The sequence below is a fragment of the Lepidothrix coronata genome, unplaced genomic scaffold (genome assembly GCF_001604755.1).
Source record: "Lepidothrix coronata isolate B3197 unplaced genomic scaffold, Lepidothrix_coronata-1.0 Scaffold247, whole genome shotgun sequence".
Classification (NCBI taxonomy): Eukaryota; Metazoa; Chordata; class Aves; order Passeriformes; family Pipridae; genus Lepidothrix; species Lepidothrix coronata.
In genome coordinates this window covers 662,889-679,858 of record NW_016690427.1, presented here as the reverse complement: position 1 = coordinate 679,858, position 16,970 = coordinate 662,889, and the positions used below count along the sequence as shown (strand labels likewise).

General features: G+C 37.9%; 1 protein-coding gene across 5 annotated transcripts in view; it reads left to right on the top strand.

Moving 5' to 3' along the window:
- The window catches only part of BCAR3 (breast cancer anti-estrogen resistance 3), an 85,035-nt gene that overhangs the window by 51,429 nt on the left and 16,636 nt on the right, over window positions 1-16,970 (top strand). The window contains exon 1 of one of the 5 annotated variants that reach the window (XM_017834987.1): window positions 12,349-12,489. The exons of the other annotated variants lie outside the window; for them this stretch is intronic. Within the exon in view, the coding sequence (XP_017690476.1) occupies window positions 12,406-12,489 (84 nt within the window). The 5' untranslated portion in view covers window positions 12,349-12,405. Of the gene's footprint in view, window positions 1-12,348; window positions 12,490-16,970 lie in introns of those variants that run through there. 5 annotated transcript variants of the gene reach the window in all.

Genomic DNA, 16,970 nt, shown 5'->3' with positions numbered 1-16,970 from the left:
TTGCCATTTGCACAAGTCTCTGATATATAGTCTGTGCATATGTAGTTTGAACAAGCAGGTAGGCTCTGACAGATGTTGTTTAAGTGGCAAAAAAAATGCCTTTAAGTGAAGAAGAGATAGTAAGAGGGAGAAACAAGAGCCCTTTTGGGAACCATATTTTGCTGATTTAGGATACTGAAGTTCTGAGCGACAGATTTATATTTCTGATGCACAGAAAAATATAGTTAGGATTGTCTCTGAACAGAAAACTGTCAATTTACTGACTGGAAACATAAACTTGAGTGTGCAGCACATATGATGTACCAGTCATACATAAGAACTAATGCTGAAACTAATTGTACACAGTCATGATACTGATTCTATTCAAACTGTAAAGAGAAGAGAGACTTTGGATTAATTTGCCTTGTTAAAAATTGCATTATCCTGAAAGTAATACATGGCACAAATTTAAGTTGTACTGCTGGTGCAGTGCAAAATTACATTTGGCTGCTGGTGAGTCTACCCAGGAGTTACAATCCTGACAAACAAACTGTACTGTCAGGCCTTGAGGGCACTCGTTTCTAAGTGTCCTGGACAGCCTCACTTAGGACCTCCACCCACACCCACCCAGCAAAGGCTCCACCAGGCTGGAGCCTTCAAACCCTGCCAGAGTTGTTTAGGAGGTGTGCCTACCCCTAGTCCTGTTTCTCAAGTGCTGTGTGGGAAGCCCTGGACGGACCTTAGACCTGGCCTGTTACCTGTCTTGCCTGAGGCTCACTGGAATGTGATAGGACCTGTTGTGTCATCACCCTGCTCACCTTGCTTGCATCTTGGTGCTGTGGGACTGCACCTTGTTGGTGAGCACTTTGGCCACCCTGTGCCCCCAGATCACCATTCCTTAGGCCCCACTCCTGTTGCTCCCTGACACACTAATTGTAGGTGACTGTTTTGAAAGATCAAATGTGATCAAATAGACGCCATTCTCATAACTGATCCACTTTATCAGGCTGCGCAGTCATACCTATTCTCCTTCAAGGCAAGCAGCTAGTTTTAAACTAGCTAGATTTAAAAAGTAATTTTACAAAACAAAGCTGGGCACAGAGCAGGCCCTGAAGCTTCATAGTTGCAAATTAGCACTGTTTCTGCAGTGATGCAAACATGCTACTGGAGTTTCTGGAGTCCCATAAAAAAGATAATACTTGTTTAGAATGTGCTCCTGCTGGGGAGTGATCAGCATCTCTTCAAAACTGGACTCTGCTGTAAATAGAATGTGGAGAATTCATTCAGGCTTGAGGAAGAGTAACATGGTTCTGGTTTTGATTCAGTGTGCTGGTTCACAGTGAAAAGTATATCATCATGTTTGTTGTGGCAGAAACTCATGGTAAACTTTGAAGCTGAGTGTATCAATTTGCTCTTTAACAAACCTTTCCTTGCTGGAATCTGGTGACTCAAAGTAATACAAATAAATCCTTGTATTCAGAAATACTCTGAACAGAGGAAAGGCAAAAAACCCTGTTTTTTCTGCTGTCTTGTTCTGTTCAAGATACAAGACACTTTTTTTTTTTTTGAGAATTCTCTATAGATGCACTATGGTTTCTAATTCTGTAATCTAAATTACAGCTCACAAATGACAGTGTAGTTTACTACACCTTGAATATTGGTGTATTGGTTCATTCGATACATAAAGAGAGCTAATGATGCAAAAGCAAGTTCTAAGCGGGAGGAAAAAAGTACTGATTTGCTGGAGTCGGAGTAGTGAAGTGTCCATATGGCTTCAGCCCTTCCTTTGTCTTTACAGTGCTGCTGAAACCATGGTCACAGTTAAATGGCTCTTTCAAAAAAACCTTTTATGGTAGAAGTGAAAACAGGCCAGACTGCTTTGAGTCAGGCTGCTACCCATGTCATGAAAGAGATTTAGGGACACAATAGCACGTTGTACATTCTGTGAGATTTTTACAAGTTTTATGAGCCAAATAATAGATCCATTGGTAGTCTCTGCAGGTTCTTCCCACACCCTGAGTCTGCATATCCACAGAACAGACTCCTGCAGCAGGGGAGAAAGAATCAAGTGCTTGCAGATTTGAGTGTCTCAGAGAACTTTTTGTGAGTCGTTTTGATCAAATTCATATGAACTAAAGATAGCTTTCTGTCCCATTCCTATTCACTATAAATACTTTAGGTTCTTTTTATAGAAGTCTGTGCTGTAATCATTGAAGCTATATCAGGGCAAAAAGAAAAAAAAAAAAACAAACTAGATTTCTCTCTTCCTTTCATGGAAACCTTTTGAACATTTCCCGTGGAAATAGTGCTTAATAATTACAGAAATACATATCAGTGATGAGTTGATGAGTATTTCTATGGCCTGAGGTTTTAGAGTTGTATTTTAATCCATTAGTGGAAAATTACAAAATTTATGACTGATTGTCTGCTCAGCATGGTCATGAGGGAAGTTTATATTTAGATTTGGACTTGGAAAAACCGTTGCTGCCCTAAGGAAGTTACAGCTGCAGAAAAACATTCTCTTGTGAAGTTCTGCTGAAGGATTGGTGTTTGTCTCAGCCCCATGGTGTTCATTTTTTCCCTATTTTTACAGCTCCTTGATTTTGTTAGAAAGCAAACTGTCATAAAAGTTACCGTCATTTATCATTGCTTTGGTTAATGCAAGAGAAAATAAAATTTTGATGACATTCCAGGTTGTTGATCATTATCTGTAGCTTTGCAAGACAGGACAATGTTTTGTGGGTTTAATTCAACTTTAGGGAACTTGGATCAGGTGATGAGGTTTATTGATGCACAGTTTGTGTAGTTAATTGCACAAATTCATAATATTGTCGATGCCAATATGTGTGGGTGTTTGACTCTCGTTGTTCTTTTGGCTATGCCAAGAAGATACCATGGGAAGAGAATTACCAAAAGGAAAGTTTTTATGTGTGTATGTGTATTTGGGAAAGGTTGGGAAAAAATCTGTGTCAGCATGACAAGTAGCCACAGTTTGGGAAACAGTTCTTCCTGATGACAATGAAATTACATTGCAAGCAGCCTTTTTTAGATGTGGAAATACATTAGAGAAATCCCCGCCTCACTGGAAGAGTTGCCAACTGCAGTATATTCCTGTTCATGCCTCGTATCGCTCTCCTGCAGAGACTTGCCTGTTGAGATACGAGTTGTGACTTGTGAGCAGAAAGTCTGTGGGGTTTCTGTGTTGTCTGACAGTGTCGTGCATAAAGTACCTGAGCTGGGAGGAATGCCTGACACTAAGGCACCACGCCATCAGGAGGTTCTTTTTGAATCCTTATGGTAGTTTGGGGATTTTTTTTTCCCACACTTTTTGCAACTGCAGCAAGAGCAACAGTATCAGAGAAGGTGGAATTATCAGATGGAATGTATTTTGTTGAGGAGAAAAAGAGTATGCCAATGTGACTGACTTGGACTTTACACATCTCTTTGTCATTACAGATTTGTCATCCAACTCAAAGATCATCAACGCTGTCAGTAATGTTTCAGTCAGAGATACTTACTTTTATTTCATGTTTCTAGCTTAGCAGGAACTGAAGCTAAAATATCACAACATCATTCCACAGCAGTTGCTTCTTGTATACAAGCTGTGTAATTCAGAAATATAAGATTCTGTTAGAGCCGATCTGATGTTAAATACGTGTAATTTTCTGTCTGACAAAAACTTCCGCTTTGATTCTTGATGAGTGGTTGCTGGTTATACGCTGCCCTCTGCTGGAAAAGAAACACTGTAACTCGATATTTTTTTAATCAAGTAATGGCTGTTAAAATCATATTTCTCATAATAATTTCATTGTAACTTTCGTAGTTAAAACACTTTTGGAAGTTTGTTGCTTTTTTTCTCAAGAGGCCCATAATGGGGGGGAATTTTTCCCCTCCTCTCTGTCATTAAGTTACAGAAGCAGGTCTTGAGGGAACTTGAGAATTTTTTTTGTCAGTGTGTCACTGAGATTGTTAGAATAGGTGTTCTGATTAGTCCAAAACCTCCAACAAAAGAGATTCCATAGCCTCCCAAGATAATCTATTCTGCCTTCCAAACCAAAGTAGTCTAATGGTCTTTTCATTGTTACTGAGGAAAAGTTTTTCCTAAAATGTGATATTTTGCACATAGAGGTGGGCTTTTTTGGTTGGTTGGTTTTTGTTTGGGTTGGGGTTTGTTGCCTTTTTTTTTTTTTTTGTCCGTCTGTCTTCTCCTGGTTACCTTTATTTAATTTTTTAGCGGGATAAGTTTTGGCTGTTGCAAGAAGTTGGACAAAGCATCTTGTCGTGTACTTTTAATCCTACTCTGGTAACAGTAAAATTTCAGGTAGTAGAATTTTTTCTTCAGCCTTATACTGGGCTTGTTTCTTGCAACTTGTGCCCTTTCTCTACCTAGAAAGGACAGTGATATCTTTAAGTATGTATGATAATTATTCCTAAAATATCCTTATTTCATCAGCCAATTATAAAATGCAAAAAGACTTAAGGGGATACATGTGTAATTAAAATTTAGAAGCTCTCAAGTAGTTAATTCCCCTAAAACCAGGGTGAGAATCTTGTCCTGTTTATTTGGAGTTAAGGAAAACTTGTTTTATTTGATGTAATGCAGTTATCCATAATTAGTGATGGAATCTTACGCCCAAGTTTGAGTATTTTCTAATGTTGAATTTTGTTTGACCAGCAGGCTCATCTCTGAAAATATGGTTGAGTCAGCAGTTCTGTAATCTATTGGGTGCAAAGTGATGATAAAATCTAAGCTGATGTTTGCAGTGAACTGTGCAGGAAGTGGGATTCTACAGCTCTACAAGACAATGTACCCTCAGTGTACTGTCCTAGTTCATGTTTCCCTAGTAGAGAGAATCCAAGTTAGCTTATTACTGTTTGGAGCTTTTTGCTGTTTCCCAGCCCCCAATTCCTGAATGACCTTATTAGCTTTAAGATCTGTAGTGGGGTTTTTGACGGATGGTTTTTTTTTTTCTTTTTCCTTCATTGGGGTTTTTGTTTGTGGGTTTGTTGGGGGTTTTTTTAGCATATTGGGAGGAGGGATTTTTTTTTCTTTGTGAATGATAATCCTTATATGAATTGAGTCCAGTGGAGAGTTGCTTTCTAATTATTCTGACCTTTACTGTAAAGTCTTTTAGCCGTGGCTCTTTGCATTCCCTTCTCCTGATGCTGAAATGGAGTTTAGGATATTTATCTTATGGAACATCTTCTGTAGTGCTGAGTATGCTTTCATAAATATAGAATGCAGATAATTCATAGAGCAGCAAGCATTCTCTCTGTTTAATGGTTAATCTTACATCGTGTCCTGTTGTGGATTTGACCCTGTTAATGTCTGTATTCTGCTTCTTCTATTATTACTCATTAACTCTTAAATGATGTTTGATCTGGAGTCATCAAAAGCCACTGCATGCACTGAGATTGCACCACGTTTTGAGTTGAAAACTATAAAATTATATAATTTGTACTTATTTCCTTGGCACCAGTAGTAATACCAGTGGCAGTAGCTACTTAGTTGACTTTTTCAGTCCCTTTGTTAGATGAGCAGTAGCTACTATCAAGTCTTGTTTGTAAGATGGCATAAGCTGGAATTCTTACACCTTACAGTTTTCTTCTATATACATGTGTGAGTAGGTCTGTATATATAGAAAATGTGTGAGTGCCACACATAATTTTATTTGTTTTCATGAGATGTTTAACAATTAATAACATCAAAGATCTGACTACAGTTTACCATCTTTTCTGTTCATCTTTTTGTAACTGTTGCTGAGCTGTGTCTCTTGGAATACTTATTTTTCTATTAATTTTGGGCTTTCAGGATTGTTCCACTGGAACTATGTTACTGATGATGTTGGATTCTTTCATAGTTTAGAAGATGGACTGGGCCATGAAAATATTTGTATTTAACTCGTTCATGCAACACCGTACTAAAGTTGATCTTTCAGTGTCTATAAGCATATGAACCACAAGGGGGAGTGAGTATATAGTGTGTGGAAAGCAGATGATGATGATGATGATGATGATGATGATTATTAAGCATTTTGGGTCCTCTTACTGATAAAACCTAGGGATGTAAAGCTCCTAATCCCTCAGAGCTGTGTTAATAGATAATAATTAGAGTAAGACTGGAACACTGTGTGTGATCTGTACATCTTGCCTCTTTTTGGAGACACACTGTTTAGATAGACTTTAGCCTATGGAGGGTGCAGCAGAAGGAGCACTGGGACATTTCAGCTGTGATAACATCTGTTGATATGTGCTGTCAAAGGAACAGGTTGGTCTGACGTTTTTGTATGTCAGATACTTCTAGAAAATAAGAACATCTCCACAAATAATGGAGTATAATGTTATGATGGCTGTCTAGAATACCCAGAGATAATTTGCCTCCATGTCCTTAAATCCTTGTGTTAATAAAACATAGAAAGGGACTTTTGAAAAGCTGAGCTCAGACAGAGCCTAAGTGACTTGTAAGCTTTATTTTTGAGTACTACACATCCGAAATATGCATTCTTTGGATAGAAGGAAAGTATTTTAGGGCATTCAAGAGTTTTAGATAAATAACTGATATTTTAAAATTGACCATTTACCCTGGCGAAGTAGCAGAATTTTTTCATCTTTGAATTCTATTTGAAATTGGTGTAAATCTCACACAAAAAGCACTTTATTTTGATAGGGCTGGGGAGGCTTTCAGAAACAGAAGTCTGAAGTTAGCAATTGTGTTAATGGCTTACTTTCTGTGTGAGAGAGCTCTTGTACGCTGACCACCAAAGCTAGTTCGACTAATGACACCTAAGTCAGCAGGAAAGAAAGTATTAGCCATAAACTGTGAACTAATTCTGAACAAAATAGGAAATTCATGCCTTTTCAAAAACTTTTTATTTTCCCAATCTAAGGAATAAATTGAATTAAATACAGTTGGGACATAACAAAATTGTTTCCTGTTTGTACATGGGTTGGCAAACAGTAGATGGAGCTCAAGAATATGTATGCTAGTTTTTGGTAGGATCAGTAAAACCTGCTGGTGGATTCATAATAGTAAGTTGGCTAGTAGGAAAGCCAGACATACTGCCAGTTGACTTTGAAAAGATCTGATCTTTTATAACTAGAGCATACAAATCTCAAAAGTATTTGGATGTCTTAAAGTGCAAATTGGAACCTAATAGGAAGCTCATAAGCAGATTGGGCGTTTATTTCTTGTGGCTGCCAATCTGGGTTTTTATATGAGGCAGATTTTCAAAGAGATTTATTCAAGCAGCAGTGTAAACTAAATAGATGCAAATTCTGTTTTCTCACTATTCCTGTACAACTGCAGTGTATTTCTGAGTCTGCCTCACGGAACCACGATAGAGAGGAGGAAGAAATTACACTGACCTCTCCCATACCACACCTGTGCAATGCAAACAAGTGGAATTACAACTGCAGATCTATCTGTTGATTTATGTTTAGAAGCTGCACCAACAACAGCTTGCAGGAAGTGAGGTTATACAAGAGAACATGAAAGAGTCAGTTCTGTTAAGAATTGACACAGGAATGGTTTGACATGAGCTGGGTGGTGGGACTTCATGAACCTGTAAATGTTGGAGTTAGGAACAGATAAAAGTAAGCTACACTCTCTGACAGTGTTGTCATCCCTATTCTTCCACTTATTCTACACTTTAAAAGGTGTTCAGCTGTAAACAGTTGGGCACTACCTGTATTTGGAGGCGTCCCCCATGGAGTATTGTTAGAGGTCATGGGCCTTATCTGAAGGACTTAGTACAAAAACTAAATGGTAGTGGGCATTGTGAAGATGTTTGTGTGGACAAATTATTTAACAGTTGTCCCCTGTTTCCTGACTTTTCCTTCAATTAAAAAGAACAAATAACTAGTTATAGAGAAAACATGTATTAAACGAAGAAAGTTTCAACTGAAGATTTAAGTGCTTTGATTTTCTTTTGGTTTTTTTTTCTTTCAAATTTTATTCATATTGGACTTTATTACAACCTTACAGGTGCCATTTTGTAGGCATGGAGACTCAAACCCATAGTTAGGCTGTGCATGTTCACTGTGTGACCACGGGACACGTCTGTGTTCCATCTGACGTCATTCGATCAGCAACAGTGAGCCGAGTGCCCTGGATTGGCTGCGTGCTGCATCAAATCAGATGGATGTTGTTGACCCTTGTACAGTACACCATGCCTTCTTTCATTTACAGCTGGCTTCCTGCCTGGACTGTTTACTTTCATTTAGTGGAGTGAAATCTAAAGCATTACATGTATTTCACTGAATACTGTTAGGCTGATTTGAATGCTTAAATGATTTGTTGATGTAGTACTAAGTGGCAAGCCACCAATTCCTTCATGCAATTTAGCCTGAAATTATTTTTCTTACTCTAATATGAAATCACAAATCATAATAATTCTATATATGAATTTTAAGCACTTCCCTGAGCATGAGTAGTGTTTGGTTCAAAATAACTTCTTGTAGCTCTGCAGACCGTTTTGATAACTTCAAACTACTTGTGAATTTTCAAGCATTTATATTTATACGGAGTTTGGTTGTTTTACTTTAGCCACTTAAAACTTTAAAGCCAAATAAGGGGTTTTTGGGGGTTTTTTGGTGATGAGATAAAAGAAACCAACACCTGCAAAAGCAATTATTCCTACATTTTATCTTGTTTAACCTGTACAACTAAAGCAGCCCAAGAGGATTCCCCTTGAACAGGTTCACACCATCCCATGTAAGGACCTTGAACTCCTGTGCTGCGAGTGGAGCTGGGCAGAGTTTAGGTCTGTCAAGGGAACACTGAGTAACTAATTTAAAGCAGACCATGAAAACACCCTAAATAACTCTAGAGACTTTGTAATAACAGATGGGGTTAGCAGAGACTACTTATTTTTCTTCCTGATAGACTATTAGGAACTCGGCACAGAATGTATGTTCAAGTGTCCTTGAACTCATGTGGACTTGAATCCTATGAACTTAGAAATCTTTTCTTAATAAGCTTAGTTATCAAAATTATCAAAAATACTCTAGCCAACCATTCTTAGAAACAGATGAAGGGATTATCAGACGTGTTAAGTTGAAAACAAAGAAACAAAGCTGATGGTTGATCTTTGGTGCTGGAGAGCATTAGAAATACATCATAATAGATGACTTAGCAAAAGGATTGTGTTTGATGTTTTTAAGCTATAAGAAACAGCTGGTTTATTTCTCATGTACGGAGTCTAAGAACCTGAAGTACCAGCAAAAAATTGAAGGACAGGAGAGTGAAAATGTGGCCAAACCATCCTCTGTTTCTCTGAGTCAGTAATTAAAAATGTAAATCTTACCTATGTATGAAGCATAATTTGGAGCAGCCTGAAGGCTGTCCTCAATCATGCTGGCTGAAAACAGCTCCATGATAGCCATCAGTGCAGGAAATACCATACTATTTCCCAGAGCTTTCTCACATACTCTTTGAGGTTCCTTCCACTAATCTTAATTTTCATACTGCTGCATCCCAGTGTCACGTAAAGGTTGCCATCCATTGAACTATGTGGGCAGAAGTCACGTTAACCTTTAATAAAAAGAAAAATCCCATTAGTTTAGTTTTTAAAAAATTAAATTCTCTGTCTAAAGTATCGTCTTTCCTATAAGTTATACTGTTGATAAAAAGCTACAGCTATTATATGAAATTGTACAGTATTATTTTTTAAGGTTCATTATTTCTGGCATTCTCACAACATACATAATTTTTGATTCTTTACTTCATTACAGACAGGAAATAAGGAGCTGGCAATTACCATTTGTAATTTATACCCTGCTGTTCATGTTGAGCTGGGAGTGTAACACCTAAACTTTTTTCAAAACTGTTTAGTATCAAACCTTTCAAATTAAAAATAGGCACATCCACATTGAATACCTATTAGGCCAAATTTGCTTTCCATATTGAACTGTGCTATTCCCATTGAAGGAGGGAGATTTTGTCTTTTTTTTTTTTTTAACCCCATAAAGAACTACTTTTTGAAACTTTTAATTCTTTTCAGAACAGAAGTGTCCCACCTTATTTTGCATTGTTAAATCAAGTTGTTTCTGCTGCCAACAATAGATCAGTTGTCCTAATAGCCCTTCTTGTCCCCTGCTGTAGTTTGAGTTGCTTGTCTTGATAGTTTTTGTTTGTGATATTCCAAGTGAAACCTTAGTGTGTTGTGCAGTGATACTAATACTGTCTTGTCACCATTATAAAGAAAAAATGCCTTGACTGATGCAATCTTCAGTTCCTTTTCCCTTTTTATCATTCCCCCTCTTCTCCCCCCCTCCCTTTTTAAAATTGGATTAGGGTGGTATTATGAGAACTTTTGATGAATTCTTCAAAAATACAGTCCTTGATGAGATGTCCTGCCACAGTATTAAAAAGCTTCAGACCAGAAACAAGAATCACAGTTGAGGCTTTTGTGTTTGGAGTTCTATAGGGTATCTTTTAATCTTCTCTTCTCTGACTACCTACTAAAGCAGTCCTGTGGATTTCCTCAAAGTGGAAAAAGAACTCAAAGTAAATTAAAATATGCTGCAGCACAGAGCAAAGAGAAGAGGAGGGTAGTTTCACAGTCATATTATCTACTCATTCATTGTTTGAGTTTGAGTTTGTCATAAACTACTTGGATAGGCATTTCCTCTCCCCAGCCCCAGCAGGACTCCATCTACAAAGTCAGTATTTTCAGCTCCTTTTCTGACCAGTCTTTTATCCTTTTTCTTGCCAGGTTTATCATTTTACAGACCATTTAATATTCTGTTCTTTTATTTCCTTTTCTCAAAAGAACACAGGCATAGCATCTCCTACACATCCCAAGTAGTCTGACCAGCTTTGTGAGCATTCTGGTTTTAGTAATTTGGTGCTAGGTACCTGCAAACCTTAGGTAGTCAGACAGGAAAGAGAACTTTACACATCACTTTACACATTCCTTTTCCTTGTTATTAACCCTGAGGTTTCCTTTTCTTTTTGGATAGGCACTCTATATCCCATTTCCCTTGAAAGACAGTGCACATTTTATGTCCTTTTTCTGCTCAGTGCTGCTGCTTGGTTTATGTGCCAAGTTCCATTGCTGGGTGTAGGCACTGAGGGCACTTCACATTGTTCAGGCAGTGTAGGAAGGAAGTAAAATTAGGTGAGAAGTATTGCCTTGCAAGTAATACCTGAGGACATCAATAAGCATTTAATGTATATGCCCTCCTAATTATCTAATGTATTTGTTGCTGATGAAAAAGACAAGTGACTATTAATTTACCTGTGTTTTGGGATTAATTTATTCCCAGTCTAAAATCTGAAATATCTGTGACTTCTGGATTTTTTTCATATCACCCAGGTAATAAGTGATTGATCTCTTCAAAGTTTCTCCTTCCTAAGTGCTACAGGTTTTCTTGTACCCCTCAATCCAGTCCATCTTGTTTCCATTCACCAAGTCTATTAACTGGGCTGCTATCAAGGTGATGTCTTGTCTCTTACAGCTATTATAGTTACCCAAGCTTTTTCCCTTGGTTCTTGAGAGGGCCTTGAGGTTTGTGGGACAGTCTTTGCTGATGAGCAGTTTGCTGACCAGTCAGGCTATGGACTATGCTGTACCAGGAAATAGAATCAAAGGCATAAATAAAACTGCTGCTTTTTATTTTGTTACAGTGCTTACTTTTACTTTTACTTACTTTTACTGCCAAATCAGACCTATTCATGAATTCAGTTTTTTCTCGAGCACTTTGCACAGTCCCAGGGGACTATCACCAAGCTAAAACTGTCCACTGATAGCTTTCAATGCTAAAGGTACCTTGGCTGCACCACTAACACTGACTATGCTGACAGGGTTGGTTTTCTTGCTATTTTTTCCAAGGACTGTTTGCCAGAAGCTTCCTATAATTAAAAATAAACAGATTTATCATTTTACTTGGTTACCAAAGCTCAGAGGATATAATTCTTACAGTCATCAAACAGTAATCATCTGCTTTTCCTCTTCTTTTTTTTCTTTTATGTGTATATTATTGATGGTGCAGGCAGAGATGTTGCATGATTGAGCTGGAGCAACTGATTAAGCCTTTACCAGCACAGGGAGCCCTTTACCAGCACAGGGAGACAGCCAGATATTGTAACTCATCGAGAAGTTTGCCTTGTGCTGTTGGCTTAAATGCATCTCTGAGCCAGAGGATACCAAGATAGAGGAGCTAGGATTTCACTGGTGAGTGAAGCAGATCACATGAGGATTCTGGCACTCTCTCTATGGCATGCTGGAAGCAAGTGTGCCAGCGGTCACTGAATTGATAGTATCAGCTTCAGCTGTGGGAAGTGTCCTGCACTGATATGTGAGTAGGGGGGTGTAGCGGCTCTGGTAGGCAGTGGTGATACTAAAGAGCTTGCTTAAACGTCAGGAAACTGCTAGTAGTGACTTTGTCTTCAGTCTTGAGGAACCACAAGCAGCAGAACCAGAAATGCCGAAGGATTATAATGTTTTTCAAATGCTGATTGCAGCACTTTGCTGCTTTTATCATCGTAAGTCTGTTATCAGAGTCAAGGTAGGTGCTCTTTTTCAGTAACAGTGTGCTAGTCAGTAATGCTTTTGGTTGTTGTTTAGAAGTGTTTGGTTTTATATCATGGTTGGGTACAGTGTGTTTCTGAACTTCTAAAGAACACCTTTAGAATTTACCATTGTCTCAGAGAGAATCTTAAACAACTTGCTGTTTTATGAGCCTGAAGCTGACTGTCTTTATGTTTAGGCACTCAGTTAAAAATACCCTGGTTTTGGACTTGCTGAGAAGAATTTTAGCAAACTTTCAAGTTTTCAGAATTTAACTGATCAGACCTAACTTTTTCCATGGACTTAGTAAAAACATAGGCAGTTGTGCTCAGGAGCCCAGTCTTTTTAAGCACTTCAGAAAATTTTGGATTTTTCATTGTATTTTAGAATTTTTTTAATTGCAAGATACACAAAATCATGTACACACAGGATGGTTTGGGTTGGAAGGAATCTTCAAATGTCATCTAGTCCAATCCTCCTGCCATGGGCAGGGACATCTTTTACTGTATGCAAAAATGCATTATATGCGCTATATGCACAGGAAAAGCCTTTATAAACATTTTCAGCCCCACTTACAGAAGTCTCTGAGTGACTTGGGAATTGTAGTCATGTGAGATATCTGACTACTTGAGGATCTGTGAACTACACTTAAGCATTTAAATCTTTTTATTAAGATTTATATGTGAATTGTTCTTTGACTACTACTGTGTCAGCTCTGTAAGTTACTGTGTATTTGTGTATAGGTTTTCTGGAGCACTTGCAATGAGGAAGGATGTGAAGGATCTTCTGGCCTGTTAGCTTTCCAACTTCAATGGAGGCACTTAAAAGCTGGGAACAGATGCCCCCTTCTCTCTCCTTCAGTGATTTAGCCTTTTGACTGTCCATTTCTGAACATGAGGTGTGGGGCTCAGTCTTCTGGGCATGCTGAAAAAGTGACTCTGATCAGATTGACTTCTCAGAAGTTATCATCACAATAGAGTGCTAAAGATGCTCTATTGTGCTGTAATTAATTTTCATTCCTGTTTTAAGCATAAGGGTTAATTCTTCTAAAACCTTTTAAATTACATTGGGTTTTATCATTTGGTGTCAGAACAGTTAGAAAACTTATTATTGACCATGCATGCCCTTTGTTTAACTTGGCACGAATTTCTGATACCTAAAATAACAGTGATGTTGTCATGGCAACTTTCCATTTAGTCTAATCCATATAGTCTCTAGAGAAACAGAAACATTAATAGTGTTTGCTGTACGGAGGGTAAAAAATAAAACCTCTTATGTAGAAACAAATTACAGTTGGGATCTTTAAAAATAAGGTTCTATTTAAAGAGATTTGCAGCATTTAAAATAGATTTGAATGCATGTGTTCCAGTATGCAGATTTAGCATTAGTTGAATCTGATGAACTGCTATATTAAGAAGTTTGGATGGTAGGGAACTGGGGTGCATTTGCTGAAGAGAAAGTGGCTGTAGGTATAGAAATACCTGGTGGTCAAATGAAGTAAGGTGTGAACCTTGGGGCCAAATGGTGTGGCTTCTGTGAAATGCCAGAGGGCCTGGGATGATGTGAACAACAGGATGATATGAAGTGAAGCTGTCATATTTTTTAATTTTTTAAAACGTAGCATTTTAAGCAAAATCAGTTTGCGTAATTAGATGAGGTTAATTCCTGGTTTTAGTAGGAATTACAATTCTAATGAAATACCAGATTGTTCCAGAAATAAACATGCTGAAGTCCACAACTACCTCTGAGAAATTCAGATTTTTTGCTGCATTGAGATAAATTCATTATGTTGCCCAGCTGAATTGAAAACAGTATGTGGCCAAGCTCAGAGATGCCTTGTTGTGTCCCATCAAAGCACAGGAAACAGTACAGCACTTGAGCAGTCACATTTTGCTGCACTTAATTGTAGCATGTGAAATTAGGATCTCAACAGCAGATGTTTGGTTTATTTTCCCATGCATTAATAGAAAATATAATGATCAGTCTAGAACATCTCAACTCATCGACTCATTCTTCAATTGTGATGTGTCAGTACCTTTTATGGTCCCATTTGGTTTTTATAACTGTTTGCTGTCAAGGACAGCTTTTACATTTGAGGAAAATAAAGAGAAATTTCAAGGTAAGGAGCTCCTGTTTGTGCTGAAAAAAAAGAAAGTGAAAATACTAAATTGTGACTTACACCACTTTCAAGCCAAAATACTGTTCTTTAAATTTTCATTTTTTGGAAGAGAATTAAGCTAAGACTAAATCAGTGATATATGTTGACTTAAAAAATGTAGAGATCTAAATTAATAAAGTCAGCTTTGCCACAGGACGAGGTTTTTTTAGTACTAGTACTATGGTTGTCTCGATCAGAGGGGGAAAGACCTTGAAGTTCAAGTATTTTCAGTCTTAATTCTCTGCTATGATTCACCCTCAGCTGAAGCTGTGCAAGAGGGGAAAACCACTTCGGTTATCGGGACTGCCAAGTTTTAAAACTTCCAGCACATTGATGTAGCTCATTACTGGGTGATGTACTAATGCTATGAATGTGACGTGAGTAAGCAGCTTTTTATAAGAAGCTACTTATTGCAAGTGCCATCTCTTATCTTGGATGAATTGCAAACAGTTTTTATAGATAGTAGATCTTAATTAATATTTCTTCAGTGTGTGATGATCTAAATCTGTTTTACTGGCATCCTCAAGCTTCATATATCCAGTTTCAGCATGTATGTGGAAGCAGTTGGATTTGATAACACGTGAGTTACAAGTCATCACCACCCAGCATTATGGGTCTGATCTTTTGATGTTAGATTTGTTATTGTTGGAGAGGTGCAGATGTGAAAAGACTAACTTATCAGAATTATGTGGAATTTTGTATAGCTCCCTGAACTCTGTTGAGTTTTGATGAGTCTTGTACTATAGTTGTTGGGTTTTTTTCAATTTCCCATGGTAATTTTATAGTTTATCAAACTATGTGCCCTCTATCATAAATATGTGGATAGCACAGGGACCATTGGTGCTCTGTAAGCGATTTCTGTTTGATGGGAATGGGAACATTCTGCAGTAGGTATTTATGCATTTAACTTCTTGGTAGTAACTTTTATATGGGTATATCTCAGATTAAAACAAAAAAAAAGAAAAACCCTACACAACTGCTAAAATCCTTTTGATTTGGTAGTCAAAATCCCTAGGGTCACTGAGTGAGTAGATTACGAGTTGACTAACTCTCAGCTCAGGATTTGTCAGGATCCATATTTTAGGAATGAGGCTGTCCTCCTAGCTCTGAATGTGGTTACCTAGAGTTCTAGTGGAAAGTGGATGTTGAATCCACTAGAATTAAGTTTTCCCATTACCTTCACTAAACTTTGGACTGAACTTTGTAGTAAAAGACTTTTTTATTTTCCTTATCCTAACAAATATCTTATTTATTAGTTGTCATGTTTTAAGCCCAACTGGCAACTGAGCACCACACAGCCACTCGTTCACCCGCCCCCTCAACCCCCCATTGGAACGGGGAGGAGAATGAAAAGTAAACTTCTAGGTTGAGGTAAGAACAGTTTAGCAATTGAAATGAAGTAAAACATAATAATAATATTAAATAATCATAATGATAATAGAAATAAAAAATGCCAAGTGATGCAAAATACAGTTGCTCACCATCCACTGACTGATGCCAGACCTCATGCCTGAACCCTGATGTGCCCCACTGCTAGGTAACTCCCCAGTTTATATCCTGGGCATGATGTTCTATGCTGTGGAATATCCCTTTGGCCAGTTCAGGTCACCTGTCCTGACTGTGCTACCTCCCAGCTTTTTGTGTACTTCCTGACTGGCAGAACATGAGACACAAAAAAGTCCTTAACTTAGGATAAACATGACGTAGCAGCAATCAGAACATCAGTGTGTTATCACATTGTTCTCATACTGAATCCAAAACCCAGCACCATACCAACTACTGAGAAGAAATTAACTCTATCCCAGCCGAAACCAGGACATTAGTTAATAAAAATTGGCCACTTTTCGGTGGATGTCAGGCAGGTTATGTTGTTTGTAGTGGCAGGCTGAGAGCATGCACATGATGAAGTTTATTTGATTTTAAAGAGCTGTCACAGTCATGATGAAAATTTTCATAGTAATTTATTATCTTTTCTTCGATAACCTTAGGTAACAGTCACCTGTTACCTAAACAAGGTTGTGGAAATTTTGTGGCTTTAAAATTGCCATTGTCCTGTATTTATTCATCTGTCTGAGTAGTTTGAGATTTCTCCTCCGTATTCTGGGCATGGTAAAAGTTTGTATTTGGTCTGTCTCAACCAACCAGTTAAGCCACACAAAAATAAAATCCTGCACAAGTTGACATTCATCTATGCAATGAGACTTTTATCACCCATTTTGTACTTCCTATTACTTAATATAGCACTTGCTGTAGTCCTGTGTGAACTTCGTACACTCTAGAAGGTTAAACTGCCCCTGGAAAGAGCATTGCACCAGTTGTAG